This window comes from Populus euphratica, unplaced genomic scaffold (assembly GCF_000495115.2).
Source record: "Populus euphratica unplaced genomic scaffold, PopEup_1.0 scaffold6.1, whole genome shotgun sequence".
NCBI classification, from domain to species: Eukaryota; Viridiplantae; Streptophyta; class Magnoliopsida; order Malpighiales; family Salicaceae; genus Populus; species Populus euphratica.
The window spans coordinates 142290-163221 of record NW_011499849.1 but is presented as its reverse complement, the minus strand read 5'-3'; the positions used below and the strand labels follow the sequence as shown (position 1 = coordinate 163221).

At 32.2% G+C, this 20932-nt stretch overlaps 3 protein-coding genes and 1 long non-coding RNA gene across 4 annotated transcripts; 2 read left to right on the top strand and 2 right to left on the bottom strand.

The window, feature by feature from the left end:
• Nucleotides 1-6054: 6054 nt before the first annotated feature.
• Nucleotides 6055-9287, top strand: TPR12 (Tetratricopeptide repeat (TPR)-like superfamily protein). Its single transcript, XM_011018016.1, has 5 exons — nt 6055-7261; nt 7372-7567; nt 7698-7870; nt 8544-8877; nt 8980-9287. The coding sequence occupies exons 1-5, from the start codon at nt 6321-6323 to the stop codon at nt 9136-9138; spliced, it is 1803 nt and encodes a 600-aa protein (XP_011016318.1). The 5' UTR covers nt 6055-6320; the 3' UTR covers nt 9139-9287.
• Nucleotides 9288-10070: 783 nt separating this feature from the next.
• On the bottom strand, nt 10071-11329 carry LOC105119789 (nucleolar GTP-binding protein). Its single transcript, XM_011017975.1, has 2 exons — nt 10492-11329; nt 10071-10355 (listed from the first exon to the last, which is right to left on the bottom strand). The coding sequence occupies exon 1, from the start codon at nt 11309-11311 to the stop codon at nt 10544-10546; it is 768 nt and encodes a 255-aa protein (XP_011016277.1). The 5' UTR covers nt 11312-11329; the 3' UTR covers nt 10071-10355; nt 10492-10543.
• On the top strand, nt 11052-11611 carry LOC105119797 (uncharacterized). The gene is made up of 2 exons (XR_841194.1): nt 11052-11142; nt 11232-11611. It is a non-coding gene; the product is annotated as an uncharacterized LOC105119797 (long non-coding RNA).
• Nucleotides 11612-19406: 7795 nt separating this feature from the next.
• LOC105119780 (F-box protein At1g22220) lies at nt 19407-20601 on the bottom strand. The gene has a single exon (XM_011017967.1). The coding sequence runs from the start codon at nt 20417-20419 to the stop codon at nt 19448-19450; it is 972 nt and encodes a 323-aa protein (XP_011016269.1). The 5' UTR covers nt 20420-20601; the 3' UTR covers nt 19407-19447.
• Nucleotides 20602-20932: the final 331 nt, after the last annotated feature.

Below are 20932 nucleotides of genomic sequence, written 5' to 3'. Positions count from 1 at the left end.
ACTTACATGCTTGTGAGACCCAGTGTATTATTTACATAGCTTACACATTTCTTCATGGATGATGAAGAATTGTGTTATTGGCCAAGCAAGATGGTTCATCAGTTAGCATGATGTTGTATCATGGATTCTATGTCTGACACATGATTAGAAAAGCTAATGTGCCATGTCTCTTGTCTCTTGTGATGAAATACACTTATTTTTATTGGTGTTCATTTGTGTAGATATTGGTGTTCATCTGGGTTGGTAGGCATAGAAAAAATATAGTTACTGACTATAGAAAATGGTATATTTCTGTAAAATGTTTATGAAAAAAACAATTATATATATTACACATTAAAAAAATAAAATTGAATTGGTTGTTGGCTATGTACAATCGACTAATCAATCTAGTCGCCTTAAGGGGCAATTACACCTAATCGTGCTTTTTGGGCTATCATGATTTTTTTTTTATTTTTTTAATAAATTATACCCCTTTACACATGACTAAAATAGAGAAAATATGTTTCATTATCGAGAAGAAAGAAAATTTTGGACTTGTCAAGCTTATGCCATTTTATACTGATATATGAATCTCGAATGTTGAATTATCCTTAACGGCATTCAATCTCATTCAGCCACTTTTAAATCATTGAGGGTGTGTTTGATTTTTTTTTTGTTTAAAATAATTTTTTTATATTTTTAAATTATTTTAATATATGGATATCAAAAATAATTTAAAAAATATAATTTAATATATTTCTAAGAAAAAAATATTTTAAACTATTATCATTATTATTATTTTAAATAGATCCTAAATCTCTCATTAAAAGATAACCCTTTTTTTTTATCCTCAATTACATAAAAAATTATACAATTTTTTTTTTAAAATATCAGTATCTTTTTTCTTAGCTTCATCACTTATACATTTAAGTTGATTAAAACCCAACTAAAATAAACTAAACTTATATTAAAAAAATCTTAATCTTCACTGTTTCAACTACTAGTTGACTATGAAATTATGTATATTAAAAATACCAAATCTAAAGCACAAAAAGAAGAAAAAATGAATCATCAACAAAATAAAAATTAAATATTAGGAAGATTTTAGAGAGTTAGGTATACCAAGTGTTAGAAATAGGAAGTGTCGCTGCGAGCTTCGCTTTGTCAGGTGTTTTTCTCCTTTTATGCCACCAACTTTCAGACAAGATTTGAGTCAATGTAAAAAAAATTAATTAAAAACAAATCAAATCAATAGATAATGGTGAAATAAGAAATTTACCGGAAATTCAAGATTGTTGTATCATTAGAACACGATATGATGATCTATTTTTCACCACTCCAGCTCTTGAAGAAAACATAACAAAAACCCAAAACAAGAGCAGTCTGTAACTCTGGACAGACAATAGAAATATACCCTTTTTTTTTAAAAAAAAAAAACGAGTAGAAAATGACATAATTTTAGGTTTTTTAATTTGGACTGACATAATCTCAAAATCATAAGATAAGATTTCGCGATCTGAAAACCTTGTTGTGATAATCATGGAACAAGCAATGAAAAACGTGGATATTTTGGCCATCGCCAATGAACATATGATTGGCACCACCAATTTTTGTTATCTCTTCCTGGAGAGGCTAAGATGTCTGTTAAATAAGTAATGAGACAAATAGAAGATAGGAAAATCATAAATAGATATACGATTTTTAATTTATTTATTCTGTTTCTATTAGTTTCTAGCAAGAACAAGAGATTTGATTCTGTGGGGATTTTGTGCATCTGCCGCCCTGGCCGGCTCCGGTCTCCCTCTATCTTTGCAGAGAAGGCAGAACGGAAGATTCAGAGAAATTTCTCTTTTCGTCTAAAAAAAAAGAGTACAGTCTTTAACACCTCACAGGGGAATGATTTTGCTTCTAAACTTTCAAAATACTTGATTTTTAGATATTAAGAGTATGTTTAAAAGTATAATTTTTGTTACTTTTTAAATAAATTTTCATACCAAAATATATATTAATGATATTTTTTTATTTTTTAAAAATTATTTTTAACATCAACACATTAAAATGATTTAAAAACACTAAAAATATATTAATTTAAAATTAATAAAAAAAATAAAAATAATTTAAATTTTTTCAAAAATATTTTCAAAACACAAAAACAAACATGCTTAAACTTTCAAAATACTTGATTTTTAGATATTAAGAGTATGTTTAAAAGTATAATTTTTGTTACTTTTTAAATAAATTTTCATACCAAAATATATATTAATGATATTTTTTTATTTTTTAAAAATTATTTTTAACATCAACACATTAAAATGATTTAAAAACACTAAAAATATATTAATTTAAAATTAATAAAAAAAATAAAAATAATTTAAATTTTTTCAAAAATATTTTCAAAACACAAAAACAAACATGCTCTAATTTGATCTTGACTTAAGAACTACAGCGGCAATATGTAATGCCAATTTGATTTATATTGAATTTGTGAAATAATTCTTCTACAAGGGGCGAGCTCTTGCTGAGTTATTTTTTTAATAAATGAGCGAATTCTTCTTCATAAAAAAACAAAAGCATTCTTCTAGACGCTGGATTGTCTTCACAGGACAGCCCAGGATCAGGGTGACAGCAGGAGATATTAATTCGTGTTTGGTTTAGGATATTTTACGCGTTTTTCAATATTTTGACCCTAACTATTTAAGCTTGGCTTGTGGCTTATTTCAGAACAAATTGATTATTAATATTTTCTTTTCTGGTCCTTTATATTTCAATCATTTCCTGAGGCTCTGATGCAACGAAAAGTAAAAAATAATGAGATTTATTATAAGTTAAAACCTTTAAGAATCATTAACATTGTAACGAAAACATTAAAATATTTATTTTTTATTCATTTTAGTTTTATTTGTTAAAAGGTTATTGTAACTTTTTATATAAAAAACTAGAAAATCCTATTAATACCGAATAAAAAAAATGCACTCTTCAAACAAAAAAAAATAAAAAAACTAGAAGAAAATTTCTAGATTAAAAAGAAAAATTAAAAATAATAAAGAAAGATATTTACATCAATTTCCTTTCAATCTCACTTTTAGTTAGCTAAACGTCAAAATTGATACTTGCAATTATAATTCTTTTATCCCACTAGGAGGAGTGAAGGTCATTGTTTTGATTGAACTAATTTGACGGAAGTCAAGATCTGCAATGCCGTCCAAAGTAGTAGCTATTGCAGATTATTATATCAGGGTTAGCTAGAAGCCGGCACCGACTGGTTATGAGCAGAATCCATGTAGGTGGAGTTATGTACATATTAAGGGCGTTCTAGAATTTTGATTGTCGTAATTTGTTGAAGTGTATTTTATTTGAAATTATATTAAAATAATTTATTTTATTTTTAATATTCATGTATTAAAATAATTTGAAAATATTAATAAAATATTAATTTAAAATAAAAAATAAAACTTTTTAAAATACTTCTAAAATGCAAAATCAAACTGTCATTGTCATATATTTATTTGGCATTGTTTTTTGAAAAAGTTTTTGAAAAAGAATTAATTTTTTTTATTTTTTTAAATTAATATTTTTTTATTTTTTTAAATAATATTATATACTATTATAAAAAAAATTAAAATTAAAAATATTTTAAAAATTAACTGCATGATTTGTCTCCGCACTTTTAAACACCACTGTTACTGTGAGCACAAAACGACACCAAAAACTGCTGCTAAAGAAAATAGATACGGTCAAAAGAAGAGAGAGGGGGTCAGCGCAAAGAAGAATTAAAGGCAAACAGACAGCTGGTCGTCATTAGTGCCTAGCTGGCAGTCTCTAGGAAGAATGCACCATTTGCAATCACCGAATACCCTTTTTTTGGGTTCTCGTAATTCTAAGATAATTATTGAAGCAGCGTTTCATAATGTGATAACTGCGTTTTTAAAATGTTTAGTTTTTTAAAAATATATTAAAATAATATAGTATTTGTTTTTAAAATTTATTTTTAACATTAATATATCAAAACAATTTAAAAATGTAAAAAAAAATTATTTATTTTAAACATTGAAAGGATCACGTTCATAAAGGGCACCTAAAATTCGTTCAATTACGCCGGATATTGATATATTTTTTGTAATCAAGACCAAATCAGTGGATAATTTCCTGATACATGGACCGACCTTTGTATTTCATTTAACATTCATGGGGCCACGGGTTGCGTATTGGGAGGTCTTTATACATTTGCATTTTTAGCACTTTAATTTGAGTTGCAATTCTTTAACAAGAACCTTTCCTTTTTGTTTCTTTTGTGTCATTAAATGGGACTCTGTCTACCATCTTCAAAGAGTTTTCGGCAGAACATTTTTACGAAGAGAATATAAAAATATATAAAAAAAGGGGAAGAGAAGTTATACACAATTATCTTTTATAAATTACATAAGGTTAAATTAATCATTTTATTTTTTTACTATGCAACAAAATTATTAATTTAACCCTGTAATAAAAAAATAATACCTATTACTAAGGGATATTTTGGTTTTTTTATTTTTTAAATAGTATAATTGCTCTAATATCTTTAAAAATAAAATTAATATAACTCTTTCACAATAATTTTTTTAATTTTTTTATATTGATTTTATTGCAGATTTGAAAGTTGCTAGGAACTTTTTTATAATTAATATATATTAAATATTATTAAAAAAATATATTAGCCTGTCCTATGTGTGAACAAATTTCATTCTCCCATTGTTTCGAGCGATAAGTGTAGGACTATTTAGCCACTAAGCCTTGCTTTCCACGTTAATATTCAAAAATTACTGACATCTCCAACATAATGAAGCGACACATGGACTAAACATGCTTCTAATTTAATTTTGATGACCATTTTTTGCCCCTTTTCTTTCTCTTCACCTTAAATTTAGTGTCAGCCTCTTTAGATATTCAAGCTTGCCCTGCAATTTATCATTTCTTTGCATTTCATTTCTGTGTTTTGTATTAGTGATTTCTAAATTTTTAGTAATTCATAAAATTAGGATATATATATTTTTTAAAATTTTAACTATTATTAATTTTAATCTATAAATAATATATCAAATTATAAATATTTTTTAATTTCATCCTTTATAATTTTTAATATTTTAAATTTAATCCTTATTCTTTTGATTATTATTTATTTTATTTGAAATTATTTAATTTTTTTAACAATTTCATCCTCAATTTTTTTTCCATCAAATCTTACTCTCATTTTTTTGTTGCTATTTTTTTGTTTTTGCTTTTGAATTTTTTTTATCAATATTTTTTTCACGGTTTTATTCTTCAAAATTAAATTAGTTGGACTTGGAAATTAAGTTTTTTAATTGAACTCGGGTCTGGAATTTCACGGGTTGCGAGTTTTAAAAATTAGACCAAGTTTAAAAGATTCTTTAATGTTTGTTTTTTGTTTTTTTTTTTAAATGATATTTTTTTTATTTTTAGTTTTGCTTTGTTATCTTTTATGATTTATCTTGAATAGGGTTAGCTTTATCAAAATCACTAGTTTCAAAGTTAACATAAGTTGATTTGTTTTATTAATTTTTTAAATTAATTTATTTCAATTTCATCATTTCAAATATTTTTCCTTATCTTTTTCCATGTGAGATAATCCCTATTTTATGTCCATGATTGCAAATCATGAGTTCACCTGATTTAGTATAGTTTTTTATTGTTTTTTTTAAATTTTTTTAACATTTTTATTTTTTAATATCGAGTTTTGATAATTTAGATGAGTTTAGATCTAATTTTATTAAATTTTTTTATGTTTTTATTTTTTTGATTATTTTGTTTATGTTATTTAAATTAATAATTAAATGAATAAATATAATTTTTTTACCCTGCAATTCTTTTTTTACATCTTGAAAAAAAAAAAAACCCTGCCTGTGGTGGATAGCAAGCAACGAATATACATGTACTTAATAAAAAAATGTTCCCCAACCTATACACAATTTATTTTTTTTCATTTTTAAGTCGAGGCCCCAGTTTAGATTCTGCATATCGATTAAGTTGATTTCTTGGAAGCCACCCTAGGAAAATTGGACTCAATAAATACATGTACTTCGAAGGAGGAGGCCTATTCATTGAATCCTTCCTGTTCAAGCCGAATATCTTCTTCTTCTTTCTCTTTTACAATTTCTTCCTCGTCAATTCTGTCATTTGATTCTGCCGAAAGAGTTTTAAACCTTCCTTTCCTACAAAATTTCCAATCCCGGAGAAATCATGCTTACACTAGCATTTTAACGGCCTTTTCTTTTGGTTGAGAAACACTCTAATTCCTTCGTCTATAACGTATTATCTCAAGAGGCAATATAAACCCGGGGTGAATCATGGCAGAAATCACAACATACTCGATGGAGCACAAATTAGGTTGTGGCCCAGAATGGAGAGCTTTCCTACGCCGGCATATGTGGCCGAGAAAAACATCAGTGCATTCACTGCCAGCAGAAAGCACCAACAATATCCTCGGCCTGCCCAGTATTGATAATAATTCAGAGAGACAGCAAAGCAAACCCCAGCCTGTCGTCCTTGATTCCTCCCATTTGCCCAATTCTTCTACACAAGTAGAAAAGAAACAGAAGAGTTTGCATCGTTCAAGGCCTTCGACTTCTCATCAAAACAAAGAAGGTTCAAGTTCGGGGGGGATCAAAGTGTCACAAACCAATAAGACTAATCTAAGAAGGGACTCCAACAAAGATTCCAGAGAGCCTGGCAGGATTGTCATAACTAACCATCAAAAGTCCAATGACAACAAGGTTCTTGTTCGATCCACTTCTGGCAATGTAATGTTGCTAGGTCATCTGGGCAACCTAAGACAGTCAGGGAACGGGAATTTTATAGGGAATAATAGTCCTAATGCTACTGTTAGGACTGTGGATTACCTTCTCAAGAACCTTCAAGAGGCAAATTTATCGTCCAGACCTAGAAATTGCTACAGTAAACCTGGCAGTAATAGTGTTATGGGGAACATTTTGAGGCAGCCTAGTGGTGAATTTCGGCAGGGACAAGGTCTGATAACCAGCATGGATCCTGAAGTTTTAAAGAATAAGGGAAATGAGAGGTACAAGCAGGGACGATATGAAGAGGCCTTGGTTTGGTATGATCGTGCAATTTCTCTTGATTCAAATAAGGCAACATATAGAAGTAATAGAAGTGCAGCTTTGATAGGATTAGGCCGTCTTACAGAAGCTGTTGTTGAGTGCAAAGAAGCTATTAGGCTCGATCCTTCTTATCAAAGAGCCCATTACCGTTTGGCAACATTATATTTCAGGTCCGCCTTATTTGATTGCCAAGAGAGTTTTGTGCACTAAACAGCTGACGAATTGGAACTTGTGTGATCTTGCTGCTTTATTGTATAATAATGTGAATTTCATAATGCAGACTGGGAGAAACAGAGAAAGCTCTGTATCACTACAAACAGTCAGGCCCCAATACTGACTCCAAGGAAGTTGCTCAAGCTCAGGCACTTAAAATGCACCTGAACAGGTGCACTGAAGCTCGAAAACTAAAAGAATGGAATAGATTGCTAACGGAGACCGAGCGCTCAATTTCCTCCGGTGCTGATTCAGCTCCACAGGTGAGCAATCTTGGACCTTTTTTCTTGGTATTACCATGGAAGAGGACAATGGCACTAGTAGAATTGTATCTACTGCCTGTAGTTGTGGAACCTGTAATGCTTAAGCAGCTTGCTTCTGTTTTACACTTAGGTTTATGCGATGCAAGCCGAGGCACTATTGAGGCTCCACAGGCATCAAGAAGCCTACACGGCCTACCAAAAGGGACCGAATTTTTCTGTTGACTTTTATACCAAGTTATTTGGTCTGACTATAGCACCTTATATCTTAATGATCGGGGCACAGATTTACATGGCTGCGGGCAGGTTGGTAAACTCATTTGAGCTATTTTAAAAAAATAAATATATTTTAATTAATTTTTTTATTATGATATTTTTCTAGAAAATAATATTTTTTTTCAATTCAATATTATTAGAATTTTAACTTGTAACAAACTTATGCATGAATTAGGCTCTTGTATCCTGAATTCTTCATGTAGAATGTGTCTTGTCCAAGCAATTGTTAAACAAGAAGGAAAATGTTGTTCTTTTGGGCCTTTCCCTTTTCTTTTCGTAGGGTTTTCAAAGAGATATGCTAACAAAAGGGGATTGTTGTTCTCGTTTACTTTTTCTCTGCAAGATGCTCTTTGGTCTTTTATTTATTTAATTAAAATCACATTAACAAGCTAAATGATGGCATTCTGGTTTTCAAGTTTATTTTTGTAATATTAACAAAATAATTATATTTTTTAACTAGTGAATTTAATAAATACTTATCATAAAATTAAGCTATAGTTGAGATTATGGTTGTGATTACTTTGTTTTTTAAAGTATTTTTTATTTATTAAAATAATATTTTTTTAAATAAAAATTATTATTATTATCCGTATATCAAAATTATTTAAAATTATTAATTTAAAGTAAAAAAATTAAAAATAATTTTAAAACATAAAAATAAACTGTTATAATAATATTAATCAAACTTTTTGATGTTTAATAGGTTTGAAGACGCTATGGCTACAGCTCAGCAAGCAGCTCGACTCGATCCCAGTAACGGGGAGGTTAGCAATGTGGTAAAGAGTGTCAGAGCAGCAGCATCTGCTAGATTGAGTGGTAACTCCTTATTCAAGGCATCAAAATTCACCGAGGCATGTATCGCATATAGTGAAGGCCTAGAATACGACGCTCACAACTCAATTTTGCTCTGCAACCGAGCGGCCTGTAGGTCCAAGCTTGGCCACTATGAAAAGGCTGTAGAAGACTGCACTGCGGCTCTCAGTGTACAGCCTAATTATAGCAAGGCCAGGCTAAGAAGGGCGCACTGCAATGCCGAGGTAAATTTTGAGTATCACAAATGACTCGAGGTTGTTGAAATTCAAGCCATCGTTCTAATTTCGGTTCAATTTATTTATTTATTAATATTTTTTCATGCTTAGCTGGGAAGATGGGAAGCTTCGATTCAAGATTTTGAGATGTTGATAAGAGAAAGTCCAGCCGATGAGGAGGTGGGCCGGGCCTTGCTTGATGCACAGGTTCAACTTAAGAAGCAACGTGGTGAAGACACCAAGGACCTCAAATATGGTTCAAAATTCTAATTTAGTGTTGGTTTCCAGTGATCAGACACTTTGTAACTTCACCTGAAATTTAAGCATTTGTTGGCGGGTGCCATGGACTTAACGAGAAATACGAGGCGTTTTTATTTGACGAGGAAAACAAATTCTTATGAGTGAAATGGAGCTTCAACTCCATACCCGCTTTACAACCCCTATCCCCTCTTCTTCTTCTTGTTTTTTTTTATGGCATGGACCGAAATATGATCGCTATCCTTGAGCCAGGAGCGGGATCAGTAAATTTGACGTGGCTGAGCCATGCACTCCTTCAGTTCCCCTGTCTAACTTTTGGACCTCTGGTGGAATTTTACTTAAGGTTCTTCTGTTTTCAGATGAAAATTTTGCAGAACATTCGTATTCTCCGCCAAAAATTAACTTGGATAAGCTCATTCTGTGACAAAACGAACATTCAGGGGAGACAGGGAATCTGGATCCAATTGCATGTGACTCTTCGATTGTCTCGAGTCTACATGGACACATGACATAAACGATACGAAGCTGGTATATTCCAACTATCGTCATTATCTATGCAATTCAAAAAAGCCCTACTAAAGAGCATCAGATGCTATTTAAAATAGTAAAATTAGTAAAATATTTTTAAATAGTATAAATATAATTTTTTATTTTTTTAATTTATGCCTCATCCAATGATAAAACTTGTTTTTTGAAAAAATCAATTATATTTTAATATATTTAATACATAACTATTTTAATAACATGGTATAATTTAATTGACGTAACGGATCTAAAAATAACCCATATAATTCTTAATCTATTAAATATTAAATATCAAAATTAATTAAATAAAACAAAAAAAAACCCTTACCTGCTCTGATAAACTTTTATAATAAAAGTCAGGTCATTGAGCAAATAATCTTAAAATAAAAAGCAAAACAACATGTATTTAAAAAAAATCAAAGGAAAAAAATAGGAATTGTTGCCTTTTGCTACTGACGTTATTATACATCGAACGTAAAAGAAAATTTGACATCCCCTGTTTCAGAAGAGGAAGAGAAATTTGTGCTGTGGCTGTCCTTTTATTTACAAAACAGGAATCGTCCCTTTTGACCTTTTGAGTTACTCGTTATTTCAGAAGAGGAAAACAAGCCCGTGCAAGCAACCGACGTTGCTTTCACAAAACAGGAATTGTCCCCTTTAGCTTTAGCTTTGAATAGGAAGGAGAATTTAACTCCCCCGTGTGCCTGTTTCAGAAGAGGAAAAGAGATAGTAAACCGACCTTATTTTCATAGAACAGGATGTATTAATCAACTTCAATAATTTTGAAAGGAATAGTAGAAAAGGTAAAAAGTAATTATTGAACAGAGGGGAAGTAATTACTTGGCAGGGACTAAGTAAAATGGAAAATGTAGCAGGATCACCAGGTTCATGATCATCTCTTCCAACTTCTACTTCTTGCTACTGTATCTTTCGTTCCACCACCAATCCATGTTTCCTCAGCTATATCAGTTGAAAGTTTATAGAAATCTGTATCATAGCTCATCATTACCAAGTTCTCTTTTTTACTGTTTTTTCCTTCTTCCTCCATTAAAGCCTTCAAATTCTTTCCTTTCTTCTCTTCTTGCTTCCTGTCTTTCTCTTCTTCTTCTTCTTCCAGCCAACTCTTCGCCGGAGCAGACCTACACCTCATAAGCAGGAGAGCATTTGGTGGTGGAACAGAGGGCGCAGCTAGAGACTCATCATTGCAAGACCTCTCTTTCTGTTTAGCGTCTTCTTTGAAGAACCCAGTAGTGCTATTCTGATTCTCTTGCAGCATCATGAACCATTTAGAAAATATGGTTCTTGAATCCTCTTTGTCAATTCTTCCATCAACACCAACATGGTTTTCTTGATATTCCCCGTACTCTTCATATTCTTCTTCATCATTACTGGTGATATCTGATTGAGCTGGAAAGGAACCAAAGCATCGAAAATCGAATCTTATGTTTCTTAAACATGTTAAGAATTGCATTATATCTTTCTTGAATCCCAGTGAGTCAAGCCAGGTTGATTTTTTGGTGCTTTTCCTGCTGATGTGAATCCTTTCAATCTCTTCCATGACTGATTGCCAGTTCTTGCAGGAGCTTGCCTTGTGTCTGACTTTGATCTGCCCAGCGCATGTTACTTTTGGTGATGTTGGTTCTGATAACTCCGAGTCCATTTGCCTGGTTTTGGTCCATAAGAGAGGACTGGCTCGGCTTCCACCACCCCTAGGGCTGGATTTCTTCAAATGGTGGGGCCGTTGTTGTCGGTGGGGGGGGCGGTTCTGGTGGGGTTTGCTGGGTTCTAATGGCCTTGCAGGACTGCAAATGGGTTTGGGCATTAATGTTAGATGGGCTCTAGAAGGAAAACATACTAACAGATCTGCTGATGGAGCTCTCCTGCTTTCTCTTCCTTTCATTTTGATTTTTTTTCAGCTTTATATGAACTAATAACCCAGACCCTATCGTTTTCTTGAGCTTGATGACCTATATGGTTTTTTGGGTTTTGATGGGTCTGTGCAGAAGGAAGGTTTTAAAAGAAAGGTTGGGAGAGAATTGGCAGCTTTCGAATTCTAGCCTCTCTTTTTTTATTAGTGTCTCTCTTTACCATCAGTCAGTTCATTTTTTTCTAACACTCCTTTTTCTTGCCCTTTGCTTTTCTAATGCTTGCCTAACTTATTTAAAAATTTAGTAAAGAAAGATGGATAAGAAAGTTGAAACCCACGAGCCCTGTTTCATGAACCAATCATACCCACGACTCGTGACTTTGGGAGCCATTGCCAGTTGTTACTCATGCTATCTTGGCTAGTGCCCTCGTAAACTCCAATGCCAGCCCCTCTTCATATAAAACAGCTAGCTTTATGCTTGTTAATTAGTATGCACTGCCATATTATACCAAAAGCTCTCAACTTAATTAAACTGTACTAAAAACCAAGGTAAAAGCACAGAAATTAAAAAAAAAAATGTTATTTTAGAGGGAGGCAGGGGATGTTGATTTTTTACCGGGAAAAAAAAATATAAAAAGCGCAGCACCGAAAGTTTCATTAATGGTGAAAATTTGGATTAATTAGTAAAGTGAGTAAGCCATGATGAAGGGATGCAATGCACTTGAGAGCAGGGGGAGATGGCCCCCTCCAATCACCACACCTTGCGTTACGATTGCTTTATCTTTATTTTGATAATTTTATAAAAAGCTTCTTCTTTTTTTTCAAATTGTTCACCTAGTTTTTGGCCATGTTAGTTATCTTTAGCTATCCTGTCTTTTTCTTTCTGTATTTGTTGGTATAAATTTGATCACGATTTTAGGGATGACAACCAAGTAAACAAGAGATGTTAAGAGTTGTGAGATATGCTGAACAAACTCAAGCAAGAAGTATTAACTCTACTTGAAATTAGAACGGAGGTCTTGAAGGAAACTTTGAAAGGTGATCACACCTCCTTGTACATAATGGAAATATAGTTCTAAGGGTCGATATTCTTTTTACGACGCTAAAGCCATAAATTATATGGCGCAAGGTGGATTAAAATAGGAAAAAAAAAGTACTTTAATGTAGGAAAAGAGTTGAACTGCATCAAACATTATTTGTTGAAAAAGAAGAAGTTAAGAATTGGAGTTCTTTGCCAATGTATGTTATGATAAATGTGAATTCGAATTCTTTACCGGTTACAACGTTTATTGAAATGATGAACTTAACAAGAAGAACGATGATAGTAGTAATGATAGCCATGAAAAACTAGCAACTGAGTTTAAAAATTCCTACAGGATAGAATGATGCAGGAGTTAGAATTGTGGTATCTTTCATACAATTAAGGTTTTTCTTTTAATAGTTTAGTTACATAATATTTATGATAGTTATTTGAATGGCTAATATTTATTTATTTTTAAGGGAAATGATGATTGATTTTACTTATATAAAAAAAAAAAAAAAAATGCTCTCTTATGTTCGGGAAATGATGATTGATTTTACTTATATAAGAAAAAAAAATAAAAATGCTCTCTCTTATGTTTATTTAGAAATGTAATATCGATTATTTTTTAAAGTATTTTTATTTAAAAATATATCAAAATAATAATATTTTTTTAAAAAAATTATTTCTTAGATCAACATGTTAAAATAATTTAAAAATATAAAAAAATAATTTGAAGTAAAGAAATAAATAAATAAAATTTAATTTTTTAAAAAAACATTTTTGAAATGCAAAAAGTCTAAAAAACTAACTTTTAATTATGTTAACTATCTTTTATCTTATTCTTTCAACATCAATTTATCATTGTTAATACCAAGTCATTTGTAATTAATTATTAACGAAATAAAAAATTTGTTGATTCTAATTATATTTCTTCAATTCATAATTGTCTAACCTGATTTAGAACCCAAGCCTAATGCTAATTATATTTGGTGAGATATCGACAGTTGAGAAGGAGGTTGTCGCTACTGGATTTTCTAGATTGCTTTTTTCTTTTTTTTGCTAGGGTTTTTGCTAGTTTATTTTTCAAATATATTTTCCTTTCAATCTCTCTCTCTCTTTGTGTGTCTCTTTTTCTATTTATATTGTTTGAGATCTTCCGTAAAATAAGAAAAATTAATCTGGTAAAATAATGTTAGGCAATTATATTGTGTTCTTCTTGACTATGAATTTTTAATTAATTAATTCTTTTTTCTTAATGTATAGGATCTCCTTCATTAATTTTTCAATTTTGTTGATCCTCTCATTTATTTATTTTTCTTTTTTGCCTAATCTCTTATTATTATTTTCCCTTTGTTCTCTCTTTCTTTTATTTTACTCTCTCTTTCTCTTTCTCTCTTTTTTATAATCATCATAATTAAAATTATATTAAATATTGAAAGATTAAATTGGATAAAAATATAATTTTTCAAAACACGTAGAAAAATTAGAGTTAAAAAAATAGGTAACGAACAAAAACTATTTTCTTTGCCGAACAATGAATTAAACCTCGTTGATTCATCTTGACCCTCCAAACATCAAGCGATCGATGCTAAAAAATACAGGCTGTAATAAAGGTCCCATAAGCAAAGCTCCTTTTCAAGCAAAAATAGAAGAGAGGGGATCATGCCACTTAGTTTATTGGTCTCTACTTTGTTGTAGAACCTCACGACTTTAAGAAAGGCTAAAAGAGAAAGCGGGACAAGCAAGCTAAGCATGCTGATTTAGCAAACTAAAGTAGCATCTCATGATATGGCAGTTCCTTTTCTTTTTGTCTATTCATCATTGAGACATGGTAGGGTTTGAAGGAGATGGTTAGAACTTAGAAGTGGAGAAGCTTAGTTTTAAAAACCGATACCTTCCCTAGCTATCTTACATATCTTCATGAGTGGCAGCGTCTCTATCTTCTTAGCTTGTGGGTCTTTTCGCTTTTTCATGACCTAATTAATTTCATAGCACCAGTTTGTCAAAAAGAACTTGGTTTAGGTCATCATCAAATGCCCTTAACCAGAAGATGGAATATAGCCTGAATTAGTTGAATTCTAACTGGTTGCTTTAAGAGGAGACAAATGATGGCATTCGAAGGATTGAGCAGAAAGAATCTAGCTATGAAATGCATTCAAACACACATGCTATCAAGTAGGATAGTTCCACACTCAATGCATTTATTATATCGAGTAATTATGATCATGGGGATGCATAATTAGGTGCGTGTGGATTAGACTCTGCAATATTCAATATTATTTATTAATTTACTGGAATTCATTTCATTAACCAATCGAATACTTTTGGCCCATGGGAATCCAATCCACCTGCTAATCGAGTAGCTTCAATATTAAGAGTACTGGGTCTAGTGTAAATGTAGCAGAAGGTTCTAGGAACAAAACCACCAGGAGCTTTCAGGGAGGAGTTCATTTGAGAATCATTGGCGATCACTTTGATTAATATTTTCCGAGTTAAATAATGGTGATGGAGTCCCATTTCGCAGGGTTCAATGGCTTTTCTTGTTCGCTAATCTTTGTTCCTGGTATTATGTGTTCTTACAGCAATGACAAACATGGATGGTGCAAGGCCCTACGTGCATATATAGTGCGATCCCATTGTTAAATCATGATCAATGAAATGAGAAGCAAAATCCAATCATCGACTCAAGAAAATCTGATGAATCATTGTTTCTCCCTCTGTTTAATTTAATGTGGAATCTTGCTGACATTTTACTTGCAACCTTCCGCGGACATGAGAATTGGTTCTGGACAGCAAATTAATGGGCTATGATCGGCATAGATCGGATGGCTTGAAGCCAGCCACGTGTTGATTCTCAAAATTCTTATAGTTTTAGGTCTATATATATATATATATATATATATTCGTTTAAAGAAATAACATTTTTTTTAATATTATATATCTGTTGTTATAGTTTTATTTTCTTTTATAAGAAAATCTCACTTTAAGCCAAAATAAAATATAATAAAATAAATAAATAAAATAAAAAATATACTCATGTATGATATTATAAAAAAAACTTATTGAAAAATAAATTATTATTATTGTTAAGCCATTCAAGTGCTGTTACTTTGATTATTTTTTTCCCTCATATTATCACATGTATTATTTCTCATTAAAAAAGAATTCACAATAATCTAAATGGGTTGATAGATAAGGCAAGAGTTAAGTGAATATAAATAGATGTGCTGGTTGAAAAAACAAGACTTACTTTTTATAATATCATATATCTATTATCACAATTCTAACCAATTTAAGATTTGACATAGGAAACTAATTGAAAAAACAAAGATTTGGAACAGTCTCCTTTCTCTATCGCAGTTATATTGTGTCTCAACATCCCACCTCTCAAGACCTTTCCTTGCTGATTCCCTCTGGTTATTTATTTTTTTGTCGGAAGATTTTCATTAGATTTTAATGAGAATTTGATTGGCTTCAAAGTTCATGGCTTTTAGCAACTTGATAATCTCGAAATATAGGAGAACCATCCAACTTAATTATAATAATTAAGATCAAGTCCTCATACATTGCGAGTTGGAGTTCTTCTAATTAGTCTCATGTCCTTTTCTGCTAATGCTCTTGTCCTTTGATTTGTTCATGGCACAGATATAAATACTTGACAAGAGATTTTTCTGTTTGAACCACTGGCTCAACTTTATCTTAGAAAATGACTTGATTGTCTTCAAGCTCTCATTTGGACGTACAATTAGGAGCTATGGAAACACTACTTTTACGACAGAACAAATGCCTAGTGAAGAACTGGAAAACTGATATCTTTAACATGAGCTGCCGAGCTTCTCCTTTGAGAATCCTAAAGTTGCACCCTTTTATATTATTTTGTTAAATTTGGATAAGATTGGTCAATTTGATCCAAAAAACGCGGTGATTTTATTACATAATCGGTTCAGAGTCATGGTAAAGGATTGAAGATTAGGATCGGCGAAGAATCTGATCCATACTCGAGTGATAACAGCTAGGCTTTGTGCACGTGGCTCCAGCAAGAGACAATAGGCCTTTGAAAACCAGTGCAAGCGTGAGCTGGGTCAAAAGTCATCTGGCTGTACTCGTCCACCGATCGCATTCAACTCAAAGTCAAAAAAAGAGTCTAATTGAAAATAAGTCATCAATCCACCGTAACCATTCATGAGCCTGATTGAAAATAAGCATGCAATCCATCATAGCCGTCTATATAAAGATGGATTGATTAGCTGTCCTACTGCCGAAGGCATCCTAGGATCTTTGGTTTTACGCCAAGGAAATCCTCGGAATAGTTTTTGCCGCAAATAGATTATTGGATTGAGCTGTTTAGTTGTTACTGCTTCTGTTTTTTTTTTTTTTTTAAAAAAAAGAGTTTAAGGCGGAAAATCAACCTCATTCCTTCAACCAAATCTATCTCCACTGGAGATGTACAGAAGCTATCACTTACAACCCCCCCAGAAGATGGCATGCACTCATAATAATTAAGACTTACAGTATCATTGATTATCAACCTCCAAGTTGATAAACAGAGAATCGCAAGCAAACCATTAACCACCACCAGTTTGAAGCAGAAAACAGATCAAATTCAATCTATAATAGAAAAGGAATAAACTTTCCTAATGGGCACCACTGAAATCAATCCAATCAGCCCCATATATTCTCATCTTGAAGAACGCAAACCAAAATCGGTTCAAAATCAATTCGGCAACAGGAAACCATATGGGAATTCAAGAAACCCAAACTAAGAATTTCTCTTCAAATTTATTCATAAAGGTGATCTAGAAGTCATTACAGAATGAAGACAAACTACAATCCAGAAATCATATCCGGATTTCTCAAATCGAAGCTAATTACTCAAGTTGTTTGATGATGAGGGTTTACAAAGAAATGATTTATGTGAGCATGTATATGTATGTGAAAAAATAAATAGTGAAAGTTGTTTGGGTGGAAATCTAGAAGAGAGAAATATGGGAGGAGCCACTCCAGGCATTGATGTTCTTTGCTTTCTTTTCTGCTGGTAAAAATTATGATTTACTAATGAATGAGAAAAAAAAGAAAAAAACTAATAATTTTTTCATCAACATCATCTACCTTTCTAGAACAACATTACCCTAAAAACAAATATGATATATAAATCTTGGGTGTTAAAACAAAAGAGATGGTGTTTTTGTTGGTGAATGAACACTAAATTTGATGTGGGTATGGGAATTCCTTGAGAAAACCAACCCACTCAATTTTGATCATATTTCCTTTAATGAAAACTGTTTTTTTTAATTGATTTCGCTTGTAAAATTGAGGGGGCTGATTCGTACAAAACAAACATCAGGAGGCAAATTAAAACTTACCTTCCTGGAAAGGGGTTGGTATAAATTACATAATTGATTAATGGAGTCTAGCATCCAGACACCATACCTGTCATCTGCTAGAATTGGTAAATTGCCGAGACCCTCTCTCGCTGGAATTAATGTCTGCTAAACAAGCACATGCATTTTGGGACTAACAAACAAATTGGTAGAGCAGTGGAATTGAGTTTTTTTCTCTCTTAATACCACAATCAACAAAAGAAATCTGGAAACGACAAGTTTCTTTTATTATTCTCATACAATCACAATTTAATAGAGTTTTTGGGAAAATAATATTTAGAAAAGTTTTAAGGAAATAATACAGTTTGAATGAACACAACGGTTATTTTAAAACTATAACTCTTTTTAATTAATTAACAGATATCAAAATCAACTTTAAATTTTATAAATATATAATTGCTTCATAGATAAAATTCAAGATCTAATGATTAAGAAAAAAAAAAAAACCCTACTATAATAAGAGAGAAAACAAGGAAAGAAAAAATAAGTCACTGAAAACACACCAGGATTTTGTTTTTAACATACCTAATATTGTTAGAAAGATCTCAATGAGATCATTCTAACCACATCTTAAAAAATCATTAAATAAAATCTTAATTGGTTAGGAGTTAATTTAGAGTTAATCATGATCTTGTTTGATGATCTTTCAAGATGTAATTGGAATCGTATCATTAGATATTTAAAACGGTACTGAATATATCAAAAACAGAACTTCAATATATCCCCTGTAACCTATTCTCTCTTTTTCGTTTTTTTCCCTCTCATTTTTCTTTTCTATCATATCAGCTTATCTTCTTTCTTTCTTGGTTATTGTATCTTGAACCTTTATCTTTTGGTAATTGGATTTTTATAAATTTTAGAATGAATTTTATTCAAGTTAATTAATTTGTATAATATATGCATTTAATTTTCACTAAACAACCGCAATGGAGAATAGTTATTATATACAAAATTGATATTAAGAAATATAATTATGATTACACTATACTATTTTCAAAATCCTTTTCCAACGCATATCATTCTTCCAAAAATTTTACCAAACTATCATTTTTCAAAACAAATTCCTATAATAGTAGGAGAAGAAAAGGCGAGAAATAGCACAGTTGCGCCACTGCACCAATGACACAACAAAAAGACTAACACGACCTTGTTACTATACGTGCTGCTGGTATACTTGCTATACCTGCAACAAAGCTGTGGAGGTAGAGAAGAACAACCACCTCTTTTTCTTTTTTTTTGGTTTTTTCGCCACCTCAAAGTAGCGGGCACAAGCAACCAATCCTAAAAGTTTTGAATTAAAAGTAAATTAAACCAAGTGAAAATGACCAGATCGCCTAATCCAGCCATTCAAATTAAATATCAAACAAGAGATACAAATTCAATCGATCTGCTAAAATCTTCATTAACTATAGTTTTTTTTTTAAATCTAAAAAATATATACGCATAAATATAACCTCAATTATAAAATTCTAAACTCAAACAAAAAAAACCAACAGCAATTTTTTCTTAAAAAAAAAAAAAACATTAGAAGGAATTCATTTCCAACAAATAACTCTCATTCTTAAGAAGTACCTGTACAGCTTCTCCAAAAATCCCACCACCAAACGCACCTAATGCCAGCTCAGCATCCTCCACATCACCACCACCGTTACAAGGCCTTACCACCACCAGAGTCGCGCCTTCCACCCAAACTCCATCCTTCAACTGCACTCTTTGCTCGTGCCTCATCCTCATCCTCACACTTGGCACCACCGTCCGCTTCCCCTCCTCCTGCCAATCCGCTCCACGCGCCGCCATCCCACTCTCCTCCCTACACTCCCTCAACCCTTCCCTCCCCATCGCCACCGTTCCTTCCCCTTCTCTGTCCACCAACACCAAACTCTCCATCTCCCGATGATCCTTAACGACGTCGTTCAACAGATAATGCCTCGCCGATGCCGCAATCAACGCGCTTATTGTCCACACAACCCTTGTTTTTAAACCTCCCGCAAAATCAATATCCCCCTCAGAATTATTTCCCTCGGAATTTGCTACGCGGCGAAACCCGAGAACAACGCAGCTTTTCAACGACTTACCGAATTCAGCTCTCCATTTGATAACGGCTCCTTTCTCTAATTTCAAGTCGCCAGATGGCAGTTCGATTTGAAGGTCACGGATCCGGTCGAACTGGTTGAGGATACGAGCCGGGGAGTTTTGGGTTTGGTTTCGGGTTGTGGGTTTCGTGTCGGGTTTGAGGAGATCGTGGATGGATTTGAGGAGAGATTTAAGGAGAGTGAATAAGGAGCCGGAATCCGACTCGGGTGAGATGACGCAGTCGACTTTGAGAGAGAGGGATTCAGTTTGGGGGACGAGTGAGTTGAAACGTTTCGAAACGGAACGGCAACAGATGAGGGTCTTGATGTCGGAAATCGAGTTGAAGATGAGGAGGATTAAGGAGTCCGGGAGTCGATCAAAGCCGTTCATTGCTTCGACCATTTGATTCTTAGTGATGATCATTCGATTTGGATATAGGATTAGATTGGATTTGTTCTGCGTGGTGTTGATGCCCAGCTTTTGCTTTTTTTCTTTTCTTTTGTTTTCTCTTTTTTTATGGAAAGAAGACTTAAGAAGAAGGGAGAGTGGGGTTTTTCAGATGGAACTATGGTAACAAGCTTTGAGGATGGTTGTACGTTTGACTGTTGGAGGATTGTGGGACCCCCTTTACTATTTGTTTTCCAGGATAAAAGCCCGGTACTGGCTGATTAATTTAATTATTATTTTGAGCACTGTACATTTTCAACGTTTTAGCTGGTTGGGATCTACCACATTGAAGCTACGTGGCGCTAATCCTAGGCCCACAGCCAACTGTGATACACGGATACCGGGTATTAGAAACAACTAGATTTTATATGGCTTTTTAAAAGTGTAGTGCTAGCAGAGAAGAAAATAGCAACCATATTAGCTATAATGTATTTTTTTTGTTTTAAAAATATTTTTAAAAAAATATTAATTTTTTTTATTTGTTTTAAA

Coding starts and splice junctions, on each gene's coding strand:
- LOC105119789 (XM_011017975.1), bottom strand. CDS start 11,311: ATGGACTCGGAGTTATCAGAACCAACATCACCAAAAGTAACATGCGCT.
- LOC105119780 (XM_011017967.1), bottom strand. CDS start 20,419: ATGATCATCACTAAGAATCAAATGGTCGAAGCAATGAACGGCTTTGAT.
- TPR12 (XM_011018016.1), top strand. CDS start 6,321: ATGGCAGAAATCACAACATACTCGATGGAGCACAAATTAGGTTGTGGC. Junction 7,262..7,371: donor TTGGCAACATTATATTTCAG/GTCCGCCTTATT, acceptor TTCATAATGCAG/ACTGGGAGAAACAGAGAAAG. Junction 7,871..8,543: donor ATTTACATGGCTGCGGGCAG/GTTGGTAAACTC, acceptor GATGTTTAATAG/GTTTGAAGACGCTATGGCTA.